We start from the raw sequence: 23,019 nt of genomic DNA on the forward strand, positions 1-23,019 counted from the left end.
GATATTTTAAGGTTTGTAGTTTGTAGTGAGTATTTACAAATGGAAATTATATTAAAAATTAAGAATGGAAATAAAGAATGAAAAACATGCTCAGATGTAAAAAATAAAATAAAATAGTAATAACATTTTTTTTAAAAAAGGAAAAACATAAACACATATTTATTTTAAGGGATTCAAAGAAACGATGAGAAGAATCTTTAAGTGAAATATAAGACAATAAATTTAGGTCAATTTAAAAAACATCTTCAAAATTAATGACACATTATAGTAAGAGCAGCAATATATTGATTTTATAAACATATATAATATAAGTAATTAAAAGAAGTTTAAAAGTATAAAAACATGCCAGTGGCAGCAGAGAAAAAAGAAAAAATAAAGAAGGAATAACAAGTATAGCAAGTAATCTTTAAAATTTGAAAAAGCAATATAAGGAGAAGATTTTAAACCAAGAGAAGTCGATAAAATTTCATTAAAGCGATTTTAGTAGTAATACAAAATTTCAAAAGAGAAATTTAATTTATAATAATAATATTAATGTATGTAATTGAGTGATATAATATCTCTGAGAATAGGCGGTGCCTGGGAATAGGGAAATATCACATACTACGAATAACGATAAAAATATATGTAATGGATTTAGAGTAATTAATTGTATTTTTAAAATTAATCTGGTTATTGTGGAGAAATGTGTTCCTTATAACTTTAAAAAAAAAAGATTTTATAAAAAAACATGTCACTAGAAAAACGCGACAAGTTCGGCATTGATAATTATGACGTCAAGATTCGTGACGATGTTCAGAAAAAAATTGAACGGTTAGGAACAAAGTTGAAAATGAACATGAATCGTGACGTATTAAGAGCGTGGCCAATGCAATGACCGTTTTCGCGGGAATTTAAAATTACAAATTTAAAAATACTTTTTATGTCACTAGTATTTCATAGACCTGTTAAATATGTCAATAGTTGAACAAAAAATCATTTTGATTTGAGCAAGAACGATAGAGGAAAGAGTGTTGTGCATAGTCAGTGCTACAGACTGGCAGATGGAATAAATATTTATTTCTTGTCACGCGAAAGGGGACATAAAAAAATATTTTGGATAGTAGGTTTAAAGAGTCTACATTATTATTTAATAATTTATATAAAAATCATAATTCAGGGGTGCTGTCCTAAACCGCTCTCGCGGCACGAGAAAACAGTTTTGCTCGTGTATTTTGTATGTAAATACACTAGATAATACGGCCGCGAGAGCGTTTGTAATACCAGCCCTGATATAGTGCGTCTGTTTTCAAGGGTAAAAAATCCATTTTGTTTAGCACATCGGCTAAAAGTGCAAAGCCTTTTCTCTTAAGACGAAGTCAGTGGCTATTGGCTTCCGGGTGAGTCCCACAAAACAATAAACTAATCAACAAAAATACTTCTAAAATGTCGAGCATCAAATTCGTAGCGCTGTAATAATGCCGGGGAATGGTTGGCCACCTACGTACAATAGCTGCTAAACCAATTTGTATGCCGGCCGGCAATTACTGACGCACTGATAAAACGCTCAGTTTACTGCGCCCAAAGGCACATAGGGTACTTACATTCTAATATATAGCTTGTATGCGCAGCCCGTAGCGGAAATTCGGCTACGGACCGGAAGGCAGTGATGTACTGTGTGTGACCGGTTATGGTAATCGAATAATTACACTTTTTGATAACCGAATAATTCGATTATTTCAATTCCGATTTATTTTTAAAGATGGTTATTAAAATAAAAAAAAGAACTTTTTCAAACTTGTATCCCAATGTGTTGAAAATTTAATAACATTAATATGTTTCTTTTTTGGGTGATACCGTGTGTGTTGGATTTGTTCCAACGTTTCGGCTACCATTGCAGGAGCTAAGAATTTATAAATTGAGTTTTCAAGGATGTGATATAGTGTACATAAGACAAACAGGGCGCACAGCAAAGAAAAGGATTGACGAACACAAAAGAGCGGCATCCTTACAAATCTGCAATAGCGGAACACTTTATAGACACCGAACATTTTTTCGCCTTTGAACCAAAAATTTTGCATCAACCCAGTAATTACCGAGCACAACTAATAAAAGAGGCAATTGAAATACACAGACACCCAAATAACATAAACAAAGACGACGGGCTGAAATTAAACTCAACATGGTTCCCAGCACTACATACTACAAAAATGAATAGAAATGTGCTTACTGCCGACTGCGACACGGCACAAATTATTATTACTTAAACACATACTATAAGATGGCTCCTGCAATGGTAGCCGAAACGTCAGAAAAAATTCAACACACACGGTACCACCCAAAAAAGAAACATATTAATATCAGTGACCGTGAAAACCTTCAAACCTATTGAATAAAATTAGTCTTCAGATTTTTGTTTCAACTTAAAAAAACATTATTATGACGAAAATTGACTCAGATCTTCAAGTCGATACGTAACATCTTATCCCCGATTAAACTCAAACTATATTATATTTTATGTAACGCAATTATAACTTATGGCATAATAACTAATAATTCAGATTTAAAACCTAAAAATCTATTATTAAAATAATTATAAAAAAGCCCTTCAGGTACCCCAGCGTCAAGTTGTTCGAGGAATTCGACATATTAGATATAAGGCAAATATATATATCTAGAATAATTATGCTTGTGAAAGCAAATTATTTTACCGAATCCCAAAAAGAACACTTATTTTATTTTTGGTGTCTCTAAAATAAAAAAATACTTAAACTCATTAAAATAACATTATATAAATTCATTAGTTAACCCATAGAAAATTTGATGATAATGATCCTTAAGATAAAAATAACTTTATTTAATTTATTATAAATATAACTTTGAATTATGTATCCTTACCTCTGTTCTGTATAAATACATTGAACTTTTTAATAAAGATACCAGTCTCGAAGATGTCGCGAAAGCGATGAAACCGGTCACTGGATATTCCAAATTTGTGGATTAAAGTATCACTCGTGTTTTATTTATATAATTAATTACAATGAACTTCCATCAAGAATTTTCACTTACAAACTTAAATGTTTTACAATGAATTAATCTAAATCCATTTCATATATTTTTATCGGTAATCGTAGTATGTAATATTTCCCTATTTTTTATCTTTATTCGTTTTTTTATTCAATATCCATGATTCAATAAGTAGTGAGTAATCGGAACTCTAAACCGGTCAATTATTCGAATAGTTCCACCGTTCGGTTACGCGCATCACTACCGGAAGGTGTTAATTAGCCAAGCATCAGACTACCCACCTATTATGTGCATGTATTAAAATCTAGTTGTTTACACCTCAAAATAGTCTGTAGTAGGTGAATGTGAGGTGAAATTGTGAGTTATTAATTACAAAAGGAAATACCATTTTCAATATTCTCAATTTCTCAAATCACTCTAAATAATTCCACTTTAAATGAGTGTTTGTCACCAGAGGCCAAATTGGCAGTTCACAACGGAGTCCCGGTCCCGACCCTGATGTATGGGAGCGAAGTATGGACTTGGAAAAACAGGGATGAAAGAAGGCTGAATGCTGTCGAAATGCGATCTCTCAGGCGAATTGTGGTAAAACTATGAACGATAGATGCACAAATGGCGGCTTCCGTGGTGTAGTGGTCAAGACGCTTGATTCACGCACGGAAGGTTCCGGGTTCGATTCCCGGTGAGAACACAAAAATTAAAATGTGATTTTTCTCAAGCCTGGGTGCTCTGTGATGTAATTCACCACTGTAATTAGGCCTCCTGGCCTGTTGTGGTGCAAAAAAAAAAAAAAAGTAAAAAAAAAAAATGTACCCTTAGAGGTAGAGGTTAGAGGAAGACCGAGAAAGACATGGCATGACCGAATCCAACAAATACTTGAAGATGGACATGTTAAAAGTCGGAATAATCGGCGCGCGTGCATGAGAAGCTGTATGAATGTAGAGGAAGCGAGATCTGTATGCAAATATAGACTGTTGTGGCGTTCTATCCTCTCTGGCTACCCTTATGGGGAAACGGCGGGATGGTTTGTTGTAGTAGTTGTTGAGTCCACACTGATTTATAAATTGAAACTTAACCTTTCCCTCACTAAGCATCCAAAAATTACACATGATCCGAACGGGGGGACCGAACGACCCCAGCGTTTATTTGTATATGGCGTCAGTAGCTCAATCACAAATAACTATCGACGTGCTAATAAGCGACGTGATAATGATTTCTCACCGTGGTTGTTTATCGTATTCGCGATAACAATGTGACAACCGTGGACACCTAAAAGTAAGTGTCGAAATATTTACGTTTTGCGACGTATAATCCTGCTGCGCAATCACATACTTGAATTTCGCCGGTGTATATGGAAAATATTCCAAAACTGCTTTTTTTATTTATTTATTATTTATCACGATATTTATTGCATTTAGCCAGCGTGTTGGCGAGCCAAATGTCAAGAAAAGCAGTCGCCATAGTAATAGTAATTGTAATTTAATTTTCTTTTTTGTATTAGATACTCCTTACTATTTTGCAAATGCAAAAAATTGTATTATTTTTTATAGTAAACGCCGATTTTTCGCCCGTGAACTGTATTTATTAACGAGGAAATTGCTTAGCATGTTTTTTAGCACGTCGATTGTTATTTGTGATTGAGCTACAGGAGAATAAAACGTTGGAAGTGTTTATGACCGTGCAATAATTTATTCATGTTTTCGCGTACACATATTTTACTCATTCGTGTATTTTATTCAATTTCGTTAGTTTGCCGAATGCTTTTGTACATAAAGTGAAATTGAACCTTGTATTATTTACGTCTTTTTTGTTTTAATATAAAATATAAAAAAAACAACTATTTCAAAATTTAAAAACAAAAACAGGAAAATGATTTAATATGCAAAATATACGGCAAACAGCTTTAATATTACTTGAGTTATCGAATTTAAATCGGTCTCTGGGGGATTCGAATCCCCCCCTACGGTTCGGCTAGGCTAATGACGGACAGGTTGAAACTTTAATCCACTTAGTTTAAGTAAACGGTGGATAAAATTTAAACATAGCAAGTGAATTAAAGTGTGAACAAGTCGTTCATTAAACATAATTAAATTATAAATTAAAATAATGTTTTGAGTTTGTCAAAAAATTTGTGGACAAGGACTGGATTTAACTCCCTGGGAAGCAGAGAGAGAGGGAGGAAAGTAGAGTTGGAGCTATACAATGTCTTCTCCCTTTTATGTACTTATTCTTTAATATTCATATTTTTACTTTTTTAGAATTCAATTATTTTTCCCCCCTCCTCCTGCATTCATAATAAATTAGTGTAAAATCTATAATTGGTATTACTTTATGGTTCTTTTGTACTTTGTTTTTTATAAAGACTGTATGATTTCCTTAATAAATAAATAAATGAAGAAAATTCAAAGCGCGATTTACTCTAAGCCCTCTAAAATTATGACACTCAACCCATGCCCAACGCGAATTTAGTCATTTTTTAATCGCCAGCCATGTTTTGACGTGATCTTGACATTTAATTCATAGAAAAAATACGGAAATACATTACATACATTAATTTTTATATATAGAGATAGATTATTGCTTTTTAATTTCTCTATTAATAATAAAAAAAATCACACGAATGTTTGCACGTGTATAATGATTTCATATCTCATTTTTGCTAAATCTGCTTGAGCTAGTAAATGAATAACGTGTCTTTTATAAGTTACTGCATATTACAAAACGTACTCGTATATTGCGTACGAATGGGCGGAACTAATCAATATTGATTTTAACAAAATTAGCATTAAGAGTACGTGTCGCGAATTTAAGGATTTATGGTCACGCGAATTCCATATTACAATTTAAATATACGACTAAATAAATGGCTTTACTGTTCCCTACGTGTGTATGCAGTTTTGCATGGCTAATGATCGATCGCCATTTTAATATTAATTTTATTAAAAAAAAAATTAAATTTATTTTTTCCGCGTTCGCTCCTAAGTCAAGCATGTGGACGTTTCGCCTCCTCCCACGCCAATCCCGATGTTAATTATTATTATTTATTTTAATTTTTAAGGTATACGCATGAACAGAAAATATAAAAGGAAAAATAATAAAACCCTCTCTAGAATGTATGATGTGTGCCTGGAGAGCGAATTAGCGATGAACGAAAGTAAGTCAAAAGTGATGGTATTTGAAAGGGGAAGTGAGGTTACTGACTGCATAATAAATGTGAACAACGAATATCTCGAACAAGTAGAAGAATTTATGTGTCTGGGAAGCATGTTTTCAAGAGATGGAAGAGAGAAAAAGATGTTGAAAGGAGAGTGAATGCGGGCAACAAAATGAACGGAGCACTAACACAGTAATTGCTAATAAAAATATGTCAATCGAAGCTAAACTAACAGTGCACAACGGAGTTTTAGTCCCAACACTTATGTATGGAAGTGAAACATGGAACTGGCAGAGGAAGGATGAAAGCCGAGTGAACGCGGTTGAAATGCGATCTCTTAGACGAATGTGTATGATATCAATGTATGACAGGGTTACGAATGATGAAATCAGGCGAGAGTGTAAATCGGAGTCAAGTATAATGATAATATTTAAAAATGGACGACGAAAGAATGGTAAAACAAGTATATTGTTACGGACGTCGTGTAGACTCGGCATCCCTTCCTGGGGCCTCTTGAATAGCTAGTGTAGAAGCCTCGGTACATGTAAACATGAAATGCTGCCTCCCCAATAAAGACTTTAATTTGTTCCCTTCGGGGGTGGCTTTCGTTATACCGAGGCCTATGGAATTAGGGTTTATTATTAAATTTATAAATATATTGCATTGCCCTTATTTAATTAATAATAATATTTTCTCTGTACATGTTTCTGCACCCGAGTGCGGGCGGGTGGCGGGGGGAGGAAAAACATTTTTGAGAAGGGAATATGGGAGTCTAGGCATTTACAGGGCTTATGACCTGTCATTGGCTGGTTTCAGTGGCCAATTTACACACTGTGTAACATTCACCATTCGGCCTAATTTGGACAAACTCAAACATTGTTGAATTAACTACCCGGTAAAAGAAGAAGTATAAAAATTGGAAAATTGTTTTCAGGCGTTGCTTAGTAGGTGATTTGGTTCAGCCGGATGAATCTCACCCACATAATAAAGGTTTCAGCTCCTTTACTTCACGAAAGTCAAAATGTAGATGTTTAAACATAGGCAGATGAATGTTACACAGTGTGTAAAGTGGCTACTTAAACAAGCCAATGAAAGGCCGTGAGTCCTGTAAATGCCTAGACTCCTATATTCTATTCTCAAAAATGTTTTCCCTCTCTGTTGCAATAAATTTAAATATGAACAACTCCATAGGGAGGAAATCCAGCCAGTCTGCAACCATTTGGACATACTCAAACATTGTTCTTTTCAATAAATAAAAATTTGTATTTTTACAAAAACTGAATAAAACGGAAAATTCTGGTTTTATATAATTAAACAGTTAAAAATATTTTTATATCCAATTTCCCGTAGCACTGAACTTCCTTATTGATTCACGTCTGAGAGGGTTAACCCTTTAAATTCATACCTCGCAAGAACAAATCAGACATTTAATTATGTACCCTAATTGCGTTTCCCCCAGCCTATCGAGTCACTTTTTTCATTAGTTTTGACCAGTAAATAAAAAAAATTCAACCGAGCGTAGAGTTTTAATACAATAAATTAAATTGTATGGCTAATTAGTGCTTACGTTCATTCTAAATACTGCACTGGCTCGGCATCAGGCATAGAATAGACATTACCATTCAAGCACTTCAATTAACATATAACAACAGGGATAAAGAACATTCCAGAGAAGGTAATATAGAAGTCTAGGCATCTACAGGGCTTATGACCTGTCAATGACAGGTTAAGGTGGCCACATTACACACCGTGTAACATTCACTATTCTGCCTGCCGTGTAACATTGTGTAAAGTGGCCACTTAAACCAGCCATTAACAGGTCATAAGTCCTGTAAATGCCTAGACTTCTATTTTACCTTATCTTAAATGTTCTTCATCTCTGTTATTATATGTTAATATAAACAGCTTCCCAGGGAGTTGAATCCAGTCCTTGTCTACAAAAATTTGGACAAACTCAAAATATTGTTCTATCACTTTTTTTACAATTTGGTATAATCCCACTTCGCCAGTTTATATGAGAGAGCTTTTCCAACCTCTATCACAACATGGACTATCTCTTTGTTATAGTAACGAGAGAACCCTTTTAATACCCATCCACCGCTCTAATTTTTTTCCTCGTCTTTCACAGTAGTAGCTGCACGATTGCGGAATAATCCACCCTCTTTCTATATTTACATTTAAATCACGATTGAAATGTCTTTATGTAAATATTTTATTTGTTCTTTCACATTCTTCTTTTCTTCCTAACCCCTCTCCTCTCTCCATAGTATAGAGTAGGTTTTTAGTTTTTTTTTCAAATTCAAAACCTGAGAATATGTCCATGTACTTGTAATTTTCTCTAACTGAACGGTTTGGTTAAGTAGGAAGAAATTGCCTTAAGGCAATATGCCCGCCCTTACATACGACGAATACAAACGTCGCACACATACAATTTTGTAAACTCTTTTCTTATATATTTCCTTTTTATTATTCATATTTTCATTATTTTATAATACACTAAATTTATTTGTCAATTTTTAAAATGTCTAAATGGGGGCTAAATTTCTAACTGTCTATGCGCTCTGTAGCTGTAAGACGTCCTGTAATCTAGCTCATATCTGTTATAATTTTTGATTGATCTTAATTAAAAACGAGGAACTAGAATCCCAACCGTCCATGCGCTCTGTAGCTGCAAGACGCACTGGGATATTTATTAATTGTACAGCGCCCTTGAGGTGATTTTTACAAAAATGGCGCTATATAAATTATCCAACTAGATACTAGCGGATATAATGTATTATTAGATTATAGCGGATTTTTTTGATTGGCTCTAATATTGTTAATATATATCTAATTATTTTTATGTAATATTTTACGTACATAATTTACGTACATTATGTAAGGCTGAGACAAGCATTATCGACAAAATCAAGAAAGGAGCTCTGCGCTGGTTTGGACATGTAGAACGAATGGACAGCGAGAGAACGGCTAAGAATATTTACAATGCGAATGTTGATGGATGCAGAAATAGAGGAAGACCGAGAAAGACATGGCATGACCAAATCCAACAAATACTTAAAGATGGACATGTCAAAAGTCGGAATAATCGGCGCGCGTGCATGAGAAGATGTATGAATGTAGAGGAAGCGAGATCTGTGTGCAAAGATAGAGTGTTGTGGCGTTCTATCCTCTCTGCCTACCCTTACGGGGAAACGGCGTGATTGTTTGTTTGTTTGTTTATTTTTATGTAATAGCATGAGCAGTAAAATCCGCTGTTAATAAAATAAATAAAAAATACATAAAAAATGAATATATAAATAAATAAATAATAAAATAAAATAAAATAAAATAAAATAAAATAAAATAAAATAAAATAAAATAAAATAAAATAAAATAAAATAAAATAAAATAAAATAAAATAAAATAAAATAAAATAAAATAAAATAAAATAAAATAAAATAAAATAAAATAAAATAAAATAAAATAAAATAAAATAAAATAAAATAAAATAAAATAAAATAAAATAAAATAAAATAAAATAAAATAAAATAAAATAAAATAAAATAAAATAAAATAAAATAAAATGAAGTAAAATAATATTAAAAAACCTACAGCAAAACGCCTAAAAGGCAACCTTTAAAACTGGGACTATTCTGCTTCACTACCGTCACATGCGTGTTTTTTTTTAATTAATTAATTAATTATGGATAACTTATATACTTATATATAGCGCCATTTTCGTAATAAAATACCTCAAGGGCGCCTTTACCACAGCGGCTTTAAGAGTTGAGAAGCGATCAAGATTAATGAACATCTTGACAATATAAACAGAGACACTCGGATGCTATTCAATCATCCTGTTATCAAATAATACAGAAATCAGATAAAAATTGTGAATTCTACTTAAAATATTGATTCAGACTTACTTGATAAACCCGTCTTCGATATATATATCAGCATCTTGCATCCCATCATCGTTTACCAATTTACCACCCTTGATAAGGAGACGGTTTTGAGAACTCTGTAAAAAAAAAAACAATAGTTAAATTAGACCAAAAAGGCAACATCTCGAAATTTCATCTTACACAAAGCTTCTGGCCTAGCAGGCAGTATAAACTCTATTATTTTTATTTCCTTAGATTTAGATATCCGTTTAAAATAAAAATGTTACATTAATATTATTTATCTTCTGACCAACTTGCAAAACTCTAATCTCTAAAAATACAAATATTACAGAAGGGTGAAAAAACAGTATAATTTATTTTTAATTGTTAGATGAAGGTAAGATGATCAGTCTTACGCTTCAGGTACCAGTCCGGGGACTATGAAATATTCTAGTGTAAAAACACCCTTTTTGAAATAAATATTTCATATCAATTATTTATTTATTTATTAATGAAATCATACAGTCTTTATATACAACAAGGTACAAAAGAACAATTTTAAAAAGTAAGACCAATTACAGATTTCACACTAATGAATGCAGGAGGAGAGGGGAAAAATAATTTAATTCTAAAAAAGTAAAAATAAAAATATTACATAAAAAGTTCATAAAAAGGAGAAGACACTGTAAAGCTACTCTACTTTCCTCCCTCTCTCTCTGCTTCCGTGAACATTTCAATTTAATTGTAAAAAATCACAACCAACAATAAATTATTCGATGCAGGTAGTAGATGTAGGTAAGTATAAATTAGGAGTTGAAATCAAATGTTTAAAATTAAAAGTAAAAATTAAAATTCAAATGAAAAGTTTAAATTAAAATTAAGTTTTTTTTTTTATTTTTTTTTTTTTATAGTCTATATTCAATAAAATATACATATTATTACATTATAATACATTATAAAGAAAACAAAGTATTAAGATATATTTTGTCCCGATAAACTATTCAATAATAGTTTGTCATCGGGTGCTCAGACATTAGTTTTAATTAATAATCAAATAAGAAGAGTACAGACATAATACTGTATACGTATAAAATAATAAACATAAAAATAGTTTAAAGATTTTTTTTTTTTTTTTTAAGTAAGAAAATAGAGTAAAATAATACAATTAAAATTAAAGAATAGTAAATCACTTAAATATATTTTAAATATAAGAAAAAAATAATAATAGACACATATATAAATAGTGTGTGCTCATAAATGTAATCAAAACAAGATAAAAAATAAATTAAACAAGGTAAAGTAAATCTAGAATTTCAATTCATATCTACAGAAAAAAAAAAAAAAAAAAAATAGTAAGAAAATTAAAAGTACATATTAAAATTAAGATCTAACATTTTACATTTGTAAATGAAATAAGAAAGTAAGAAAGTAATAAAAGAAAAGAAAAGGTTAACCAAAGAAAATAACAAAAATGTAATTAATGAGGGATAAAATAATTTTTTTTTTTCAAAAAATGTATATATGTAAAAAAAATAATAATAAGTAAAAATATTTAAAAAATTTAAAAAATGTATTACATAAATATTACATAAATAATAAATCAATATAGGAACGTTTTATCTACTAACCACTTACGTAATAGAAACTTAATTTTATTTTTACTATGACATGTTTTCATGTCAAGTGGCAACAAATTAAATACTTTTGGAACAATATAATCCAACGTACGTTGTCCATATTTATTTTTAAATTTTGGTACTACTAGGCCATCAACAGATGTAAATCTTGTTAGATAGCTGTGTTCTAATTTATTTTTATATATCGAGCTGAACATCTGTTGGATAACAATTTTGCTCCATAAAATACCCTTAACTGGTAAAACATTTAATTTATCATACATAAATGGGGTATTATTCCTCTGATTGTATACATAATTGGGTGCAATCAATTTGACAAGTGCATTTTGAACATTTTGTACATATTTAATGTTTGTTGAACAAGAATGTCCCCAAGCAGTGATCCCGTATCTTATTATAGATTCTCCCAGAGACAAATATACTAATCTTAGTGTGGAGAGAGGAACTAAAAACTTTAATTTGTGTAGTTAATTAAAAGTTTAAATTAAAAGTTAAAATTAAGAATTAAAATTAAAAAGTTAAAATTGAAAGACAAAATAAAAAATCTAATTAAAAGTTAAAAGTCAAGCAGGAGATAAATTTAAAATATCTTTAACTGATCTGATAAAAATATGGTATTATTATATCGGGAATCAAACCCAAGACCTCTTGCATGGTAGGCAAACGCGCTGACCTTTACACCACGAGGCCGACGAACACATGTCACACACATGCAATAGAAAAATATAACTTTAAAAAAATATTTTTAAAGTAATAAAGGTCTATGAAATACTGTCCAGTAAAATGATATTTTTTAATTACTTATTAGTACTAAGTTTAAAAAATATTTTCAAATTTGTAATTTTGAATTCCCGCAAAAACGGTAATTCCATTGGCCACACCCCTAATACGTCACGATTCATGTTCATTTGTTCCTGACCATTAAAATTTGTTGAGAACATTGTAATGAATCTTGACGTCACAACTATCAAAGCCAAACATGTCGCGTTTTACTAGTCATGTATTAAAAAAAAAAAAAGAATTTATGTTTTAACATTTCTCCCAAATATCCATATTTATTTTGAAAATACGATTAATTATTCTTAATCCTTTTCATATATTTTTATCGGTATTCGTAGTATGTGATATTTCTCTGTTATGTAAACTCTTTTCTTATATATTATGTATTATTAGATTTACAGTGGAGTTGAGAGGTCTCAGAAAAATGTCCGTACGAGGTTTTCCCAGAGCATGAATTATGTCATAAACAAAACCCGTTCGACCTTTGCTCAGAGACATCTCTTATTTATCGCACCGAGAGTGGTCAATATTTTGGAAGAGCGCATTAAGCTCTCAAGGACAAAAACTATTTTCAAGAGAGGAGTTTTTTTATTTATTTTTTATTTATAAATCATAAAACACAAAGAATTTTACAAGTATAAACCGTTGAATTACATTCCCAGGAGTTACAACAACTCAATTCGGGACATAAATAATATTAGCATTTAGAAAATAACACATATTGAGAACAACAAAGAAACAAGGCAAGTTTAGCACATTTATAACTAAAGTTAAGGACTGGATTTTATTTAGTGGGAGGGATTTGAGTAGGAAACTCCTTGATGATTTTCCGAATGTTTGAGTTTACTGTTTACCATAATTATGTGCCATATATACATGTCATAAAAAAAATATGTTTCTGATCAACACAGAACTTTTAGTCCCTTGGAGTTGGGACTTATGTCTCAAATAATGTACAATAAACTTATGTATGTAAATTAATAAATAAAATAAAATAAATACATATCTGTTATCTACTTATTTTCTATGTAACAGTTGTAAGAATCCCGAATAAAATTATATAAATAAATAATCTATTTTGAAAAAATATTTCAACGAACATCAGTGAAATCTCTTCCTATCATTCGTCTCTTTGAAATGGAGGGTGAGGGTATGATTCTATTTATTATTTGTGGATATGCTGGTACATAAAGCATATATACGTATCCACATATGTAAATATATAGAGCGGTAGACGAATCTAATAGATTTTCGTAACTGTATCCGCCTCACTGACGCACTTAGGGAAATGTTAGCTGATGGTAGTAAATGAAAGTGTAAACATGTCAATAGATTAAATATAACGGGGAAGAAACACTCAACTTTTTATTTATCTACTCGATAATCTCAGCGCGTCGATCCTGAACGCATAGCGGCCCCTCGAAAATATCAGTGAGGGTGAAATCCAGCCTTGTCTACGGATATTTTCACATAATTGGTAATTTTGTGTTTTTATTTCTAGTTTAATATTTCCGGCATTGTTATTGACATTTCATTTCGTTCTTTTAGTTTGATCTAGCCACATAATTATTTTATGTATGAATATTGCATTTATTAATCATGTTATACAAGACAATGGCTACCAATGAATAAAATGACTCGCCTTCAGTCTGTATTGAATGCCGCAGCGATACTTATTTTTGGAATCTCTAAGTTCAGTCATAACTTCTTCCAACCAACTGATGATGATGATTTTACTAAATAGAGGTATAATTTAGAAATATAACTTTTTTTATTTTTTACTTTTGTTTTATTGCTTAAAAAACTTTTATTTTTTAAGTACTAATGTTGTATTATTTTTCTTTATTATTATTATCTAGTTATTCTCAACTTTACTGTGTTATATTTATATTTAGTACATAAGATTTTCTCATGGCTATTGCTATCTTTATTTAGAAATGTTTATTTTTAAATTTTTGTATTATATGTTTACTAAATTGTTTAGTTTTAATTATTCTATTATTTTATACAATGTACTACATGATTATTGTGCACTGCTGTGATTATTTCTGTAAATTATTTTTTTTTTAAAGTTTCTTTGAACCGTTGATGTATAAATAAATAACACTCCACAACTTCGGGAATCACACTGGCTACGATGACGTTTTCCACAGAGGGTGGAATACGAACTCTGTTGGCTCATGTATAAGTCACTGCACAACCTTGCTCCAGAATATCTAAGGAAATTCTGCATTCCAGATAAACTAGCTGACAGACGTCTTACGCTTAGATCAGCTACATCTACGTCGAAAGGAAAATTTATTATACCTCTACGCAAACAGCGCACTAAATTCGGCCAACGCGCATTTGCGGTCGCAGGCCCTATGGCATGGAATGCTCTCCCAGCAGAGGTGCGAGGCTGTGAGAGTGAAGTGATGTTTCGGAAGAAACTTAAAACCCACTTGCTCTCTAAATAATTTGAATAAATCCTTAGCATGTGATGGACAAAGTACATTGTTTTTATTAAATTAAAAAGTTAAAATTGAAATGATATCTTTATATAGTCACTTTGTAAAGCGCCCTTGAGGTATTATATTTTTAAAATGGCGCTATATAAGTTACCCATAATAATAATGGCAATGTATTACATTTCCAGGGCCTTTATTCCAATGGGAAGTTAACATTTAACTTAAATTTTATTTACAAAGTTAAGTTTCTCATATGAAAAATTTTGATTATGATAACACAATGTTTGATTATGTCCTCCCTAGGGAGGAAACCCAGCCAGTCTGCAGGCATTTGAACATAATCAAATATTGTTGAATTACTACCTGGTAAAAGGAGAAGTATAAAAAATGGAAAATTGTTTTCAGGCGTTGCCTAGTAGGTGATTTGGTTCAGCCGGATGAATCTCACCCACGTGATAAAGGTTTCAGCTCTTTTACTTCACAAAAGTCAACAGATGGAAGAGTTGAGGAAATGTGGATGTTCAAACATGGGAAGAATGGTGAATGTTACACAGTGTGTAAAGTAGCCACTTAAACCAGCCAATGACAAGTCATAAGCCCTGTAAATGCCTAGACTTCCATATTCCTTTCTCGAAAATGTTTTCCCCCTCTGTTGAAATAAATCTAAATTCTAAACACGTTCAATGACAGTTTACCGACGTAGGTATTTTTAATTTGCGTGCAAATACACACATTTTCGTACATAAATATCGATTCTACTTTATACCGTCCCGATATGTAGTACCGATGAAAACAGCGTTTGTTATCGCGACCCAGGGCCGATTACAATGGGAAGTTAACAGAATTCGACTGTCTATAAAGAAAAATCGATATTTGTGTACGAAAATGAGAATATTTTCATAAACATTTAAAGTATATTCATCGGTAATTTATAATTGTACATGTTAAATAGAAAAAAATGTAATATTTTCATACAGAAAACTTGCTTTGTAGATAAAATTGAAGATAAATGTTAACTTCTCATTTTAATCGTGGCCCTGGACCCCAGGAGTTCCCGGATCTCAGATCGGGACTAAAATAAGATTTTTAAAACAATATTTCGAGTTTGTCCAAATTTGTGTAGACAAGGACTGGATGCAATCCAATAGGGAGCTGTTAATATTGAAATATCGTCGCTTTAGTTTGTTTTTGTCCAACGTACCATTTTTAACGAAATCCGGCGATGGTAAATGAATCTACATGAATCTAGTTTAGTAACAATATAAATAGATTTATGACACCAGTTCTAAACTTCAAGCCTCAATATCTCAAAATAATGATTTTGTACATTCGCGACTTTGGCATTGACCTGACGACATGTTAGTTTGGAGTGGAGATGCGCCGAATAGATATTCGGTATTTATTCGTATTCGGTATATACGGCGTAGTGTTAAATATGTTAAGTATTCGGCATTATATTCGGTAGGAATCAGTAGCGTGCCTAGGGTTTACGAGTAAGGCAAGCGCATATATATATTTTTTAATCCACATGTGGTGTAATTCCCTGACGGCCTCATAGTATAGTGGTCAGCGCATTTGCCTACCATGCAAAAGGTCTCGGGTTCGATTCCCGACATGGTTGATTTGAAATATTTATTTAAAAAGGTGTTTTTACACTAGAATGTGTCATAGTCCCTGGACTGGTACTTGAAGCGTAAGACTGATCATCTTACCTTCATGTAGCAAAAAAGATTAAGATATACTGCGATTGCGGTGCTCTATGCACCATTAGGTGCGGAAAAGGAATGATGATGAATTCACTTTTGTGAAAACATGATGTATGCTTTCTTCTCTACAGTTGTACAGTCTACAAAGCATCCAAATAGTATATTATGACGAATAACAATATTTTATGAAAATATGCATAGGATAATCTTTCTGAGTTCGTTTAAATAAACGAAATAAAGAAAACACAATATTATTTTATATAAAGTAATTCCTCAGATATCAACCATTACCAATAAGTAACATTAATAAAATATAGCATGCGTAGAGTTGAATAATAGTCATCGGAACCCATAGATACATACATATAATAAAGATAAATTATAATTGATATAGAATATTGGAAAAGGAAAAGGATAGTAGATAGGCAAATAAAAAAGAAACGTCGGCCATCTCCGAATTCTTTTTATATATGACGTTTGCACAAAATGAAGTAAATTATTATAAATCTTAACCAGTACGGGTCTTTAGTCAATGAAGATAAAAATAACCGTTTAAAATTATCAAATTCCGCAAAAAAGAGCAGCTCTGCCAACTTTACCTTAAAGAAGCTGGCTTTAGATTCCCATATACAGACAAACATTTTATGAGTTTACTGTTTGTTTATATGCGAATTGCACTGTGAAATAAGCCCCATAAGAAGCCCACGTGCGTGAGCGAGATAAGAATACATAGTGTCGTTCGCGCACACGGATTTCATACGGTTAGGATCTCGGGATGCGTACAGTACCAACGTCGAACAGATCTCTAATTCTCATTTGGCGCGAAATTTAAACAACGAAATGAATTATTTTTAAGCGTTTGGTCCAGATTTGGTAATTTTGAAATAAAATTAATAGACAAGCCCGGCTTATGGGCTTCTATGGAAATACCGCCACTGGTAGGAATACCAAATATTTACCGAAAAGGCCACATTACACTAGGCCGGCGAATGGGACCGCAGGCAAACGGAAGCGTGTGACTTTACCAAAAGCATTAATCCAGCGTTTGAATGTTAAAATCAAATTACTATGGTGATGTCTACCCCGTTGACTTAGAGGTCAGTCATTCGGAAGCGTGCGCTTCCATTCGCTCTGCAATTTGTACCGTTTATTATATTTCATAGCAAGACTGTAAATAAAAACAACAATAAAATCGCATTAAATGATACAATCAAAATTGATTAAAGGTTAACAGATTACAACAGGGATGGAAAACATTTTAGAGAAGAGCTCATTGGCTGGTTTAAATGGCCACTTTACACACTGTGTAGCATTGAACATTTCGATCGTGTTTAAACATATTTTTATTTGTATCCCTACAGAGATGAGGTAGAATTTTTTTCAAATTCAGGATTATGGATATTCGAGCGTTTACAGGCGTATGACCTTGTAAACGCTCGAATATCCATAATCCTGAATTTGAAAAAAATTCTACCTCATCTCTGTAGGGATATAAATAAAAATATATACCTACTCCCCCTTGGGAGAAAATCCAGATTTGTGTGTGTACAAAAGTACACGTATCAAAAATAATGTTGTGTTTAAACATCCATATTTAATCAATTCTTTTAGCTGTTGATCTAAGGGAAGGTGGGGGTTATTAATTTAGCTACTGAACAGGAGTCACTAGACGTGTATGGGGACTGAGGTTTTGATTGCGGGTGCCCCTGTCAGTGGACATCTTTTGCCGAGGACTTCTCTGAGCACGGAATATACGTCTCCTTTATTGCTTTCGTTTGATGAGGTAAAATTCTTCAATAATTACAGTTTGAGTAGGTATGAGTGGTGGCAAAAGTTTGTTTGCAACCAGTAGTCTTTGGTAAGTCTGCTGCTTTTGGGTGCGCTGCCGGCGACTGGCCTTGAGTGTCACCTGGGGGCGTTCTGGCGCTCCAGAGAGTAGAAACTAACGTTTTCTATCACTGTCGACATAAAGGGGGTTTGAAATGGGTGAAGGATTTATTTATTTATTTAATTTATACTTCCCTTGGTCTTTACCTTGTAAAGGATGAGGGGTGGTTTTAGAGCGACAGTGAAAGGGACATTGAAAGTTGTAAATGTAAATTTTAGTTCGCGCTTTTCCTGAATTAGGTTAGTAAATGATAAAATATAATTTATTTATTTATTTATTTATTTATTTATTTATTTTACTAGGTAAACAAACAGTATGTACACATATATTGCCAATTTCTTTGTATATTAGAGTAAGAAACTCATGCACACACCAAAAAAATTGTTTACACTTAATACAATAATTTTAATTATGTTCAATATAATAAATGTAAAAGTAAAGAAATGAAAAAATATTTATATAATAATAATGTTAAATGTCTGCTTCTCTCAAAATTTCAATAATTTTTGACCTAAATTTACATACATTGTCACAATTGTCAATTCGTAATGAAAAAAATAATTGCTTGCTTATATTAGTGAATCCGAAGAAAGACATTTAGTATTTAAAACGGATTCGGGTATGTGGTGGATGCTTCCAATGTTGATTTTAGTGAAGTTAAAGAGCTGAAACCTTTATTGTTGTGAAGAGATTCACTTGGACCAGTCGATTTTATGATTTTATTTTATTTATTGGGGATATCAACAGTAATACATTTAACAAAAATACAACAAATAAAATATACAGAGAATAAAACCAATGACAGATATCCACAGAAATACATTAAATACACGTACAATACATACTAGTGTATTTGTGTGAGTGTAAGTAAGTGAGAGGGTGGGTGTTATATTGGAATGAGGGTGGACATGTGTGTAAATATTGCACAAGTGTCAAGTGTCGAAAATATAAATATATTTAAAATATTAAGAATTAGAGATAAAATATAATAAAATAAAATAAGATAAAATAAGACTTTATTATTGAAACTAAGTATAAGACAAAAAAGTATGTTTTAAGACGCGCATTTTAAATGTTATTTTTTTACAATCAAATGGATCAATAAGGGGAAAGTTCAAATTATATTCACTAACAAAACGTATAAGTGGAGAGTTCTAGGCATAGTTCGTACGAACTGCTGGCAGATGAAATATAGAGCTCGACGTGTGACGGGTGCGGTAGCTGGGGATATTTAATGATAACTCCGACAAAAGAGCCGGACTATCAAGGCGTCCACTAAGTATATAAGCTTTGTAAATGCCTAGACTTCCACATTCAAAATGTTCTCCATCCCCGTGGATGTTAATTTGTTAGTCTAAATGACTCCCTAGTGAGTGAATCCAGTTGTTTGTCTACAAACAGTTGAACAAACTAAAAAAAATGTAATTTATCTAAGGTTTGAAGTATTTATTAACATTTCGCCTGGCGTCCATCGAACCTGTACAAACTTGTTCAGTGCAACAAACCACACATGTAATGAACCGAATAGTTCAATTAAATATTCGGTTTATGAACTGAATAATTTGACAGAATATTTGGAGTATTAACCAAAAAATTTAACCGGATATTCAGTTAATTAACCGAATATTTTAATCGAATATTTGGTATATTATTCGAATAATTCGACTGAATATTCGTTTTACTAACTGAATAGTTCGAACGAATATTTGGTTTATTGATTTAATAATTCAAAAGAATATTCGGTTTACTAACCGAATAATTTGACCGAATATTCGGTAGATTGACACAATAATTCGACCGAATATTGTATATTGACAGAATAATTTGACTGAAATTTCGGTTAATTAATCGAATAATTTTACCGAATATTTGGTTTATTAACCTAAAAATTGGACCGAATATTCGGTTCGGTAAACGCGAAACCAAATAATGTTCGTATTCGGTTCGGTTCGGTTAAAAAAATTTGCATTCGGCTCATCTCTAGTTTTGCCTATTATTATCATTGCTATATCATCAATAAACACGATAAATAGCCCCAAGCCAACAATTTTCATATCAAATTAATCTAATGTAGTTCCAAGAGTCACTTTTTATATTGACCCAGTCTAATATTGACAATAATGAACCTATGGCCGATAGCATTCACGGTGTATTGGCGGAAATATACAATGGGTATCGATTGGAGTTGTGAATAATTCTGTAGATATACATATGCGAGTATATACGACACCGATTCATATCGGCGTACCTGGTGCCTGGTACAAGGCTTCTGGGAAAAAATTAAACGAATAAAATATGTAAATTTATTTCAACAGAGAGGGAAAACATTTTTGAGAAGGGAAAATGGAAGTCTGGGCATTTTCAGGGCTGTAATTGGCTGTAATTGTAATTGTAAGGGCTGTAATTACCCGTCATTGGCTGGTTTGAGTGGCCACTTTACACACTGTAACATTCACTATTCTGCCCACGTTTAAACATCTACATTTCCTCAACGAGCTGAAACTCCTGTCGCAACAAATTTGGATCTGAATAAAAACCTAAGGAGGAAATTCAGCCAGTCTGCAAACATTTAGATATACTCAAAACATTGTTAAAAATAAACTTTACTTTTCTTATATCTGTACCTTAGATGATAAATCACAAGTCTAGATATTTACAGGGCTTATGAGCTGTCATTGCCTGGTTTAAGTGGCCGTGTTGCACACTGTAACATTCACCCGCTGAGTTGCATACATACAACTCGTCAGCAGGTTCTTATAAATTACATCGATTATTTACACTTAACCTACATTAACAATTATTTTACTTGAAAAACATTACATATTACATTTTGAAAAACTAAAAGCTATCACTAATACAAAAAACTTTTTTCTAATAACCATAATTTGAGCAAACGTCGCACTCCTGTATTTAACTCAGTATTTTTAATATTGTTTGGTAACATGTTAAATATTTTAGGTATACTGTATTGCAGTGTCCTTTTGCCATATTTATTGCAGTATCTAGGAACAGCTAGCCCTTCCATACTAGTAAACCTGGTGTTGTAATCATGTAGGGGAAGGGTGTACAAAATGACATAGATTTTTTGAAAAATGAAAAAAAAAAATTGGTTACATATTTAGTAAAAAAAAAAATTGATTTAAAATGAACACTATTTTTTAACATGTTAGCACTGTTGTTGTAGGAAAAAATACAAATCTATCAAATAAAAATACAAAAATAAAAACATACTTCAAAAAACCGTTTTGCCCCAAAATGACATACGATATAAACTTGGATGGCATGATTATTCAACACTTTTTAAAAACAGAATTGGTAAGTTTTTTTATGAATATTAAAGAATTAAAATATTAAATGTACATTTCACAAACAAAAATCTTGTTTTTTTTATTTAAACTAGCACATTCTGCATGAGCCCAGTTTCCACACTTCATGCATTTTAACCATGTTTCACCTGGCTTTGATCTCGTATATAACTCATTACAATAAATGCATGAGCAGTCATCTTCATCGTCTGTAAGTAGAAAGTCTTCAGTGTCTGAATCAATAATCAATTTACATATACCTTGTTTACACTCTTCCAGGATATGTTTTTTGGCCTTTAGCCTCTGATAAATTTGGAGTTGTATTTAAATGTCATGTTTTACGTACATAATTGCGAAGCATTATTATTCTTCCAAAGAAAAAAAAGTTTTAAGTGGGGAAAAAGTACTTATGTCGTTTTGCCCCACTACGTGAGTTTTTAAAAACATTAAAAAATATCACATTGCACTTTGTAAATTTTAACAAAATTATAGTTTTTCATGAAGATAAACAATGACACAACATATCCTTTCAGTTTGTGTTGTAGAATAATACAAATAAAATAATGATAATACTTTCGGTGTCCGCGCAACAAAAACATTGTTTTATTTCACAAAGTAAACCGCAACACGTCCTCCTCGGGCGGTCGCCATAAGCGTCCTAAATATTGGTGAGTATTTATGTGTCGTACCAGTGCTCATTCTTGTGCAGGTTCAAACATGACCAAGAGTTTGGTTTCGGAGATATGATTACCATGTCATTTTACCCGCCTATGTCATTTTGTACACCCTTCCCCTACCGACTTGTGTTTATACTCGGAGTGCGACGCATGCTGACAAATTAATTTGTACCAAAGTAGAGCCCTAACAGATAATTTATTTACAGATTTATACATCAATGGTATTGGAATATTGTGTCTCTGGCGGTATACATCTTTATGTAGTAGCAATTTGATCATAGATGTTTTATGTGTTTGAGCTACTGGACGATGGTTGTAAACTCCATAATTGTTTTCGTGTAAAAATTTTGAAAATTAAGAGCGCTAGCCTACATCTCAAATCATTGTCATGAATGAAAATGAATGGTACTTTCGCGAGGCGAATCATGGTGACATGTGGTTGTATTCCATAGTTTAGTGACGCACATGGCGTTAAAGAGTTTTCTCTCAGTTTACCTTATAAGGAAATACCACTTATAAAAATGTGCTTTCTTCTATGAGAATACAGATCTTAGTA

The 23,019-nt window shown here is 32.0% G+C and overlaps 1 protein-coding gene across 3 annotated transcripts in view; it reads right to left on the reverse strand.

Moving 5' to 3' along the window:
* Positions 1-23,019, reverse strand: part of CRMP (Collapsin Response Mediator Protein) — a 98,651-nt gene that overhangs the window by 47,449 nt on the left and 28,183 nt on the right. For all 3 annotated transcript variants that reach the window (XR_015823170.1, XM_088231292.1, XM_088231291.1), the window contains exon 2: positions 10,066-10,160. Coding sequence is in view for 2 of the 3 variants with exons in the window: in XM_088231292.1 (XP_088087418.1) it covers positions 10,066-10,160 (95 nt within the window). In the remaining variant the exon portion in view is untranslated. The remainder of the gene's footprint in view (positions 1-10,065; positions 10,161-23,019) is intronic.

This window comes from Micrasema longulum, unplaced genomic scaffold (assembly GCF_059751315.1).
Source record: "Micrasema longulum isolate JH-2025_06_02 unplaced genomic scaffold, ASM5975131v1 h1tg000869l, whole genome shotgun sequence".
Lineage (NCBI taxonomy): Eukaryota > Metazoa > Arthropoda > Insecta > Trichoptera > Brachycentridae > Micrasema > Micrasema longulum.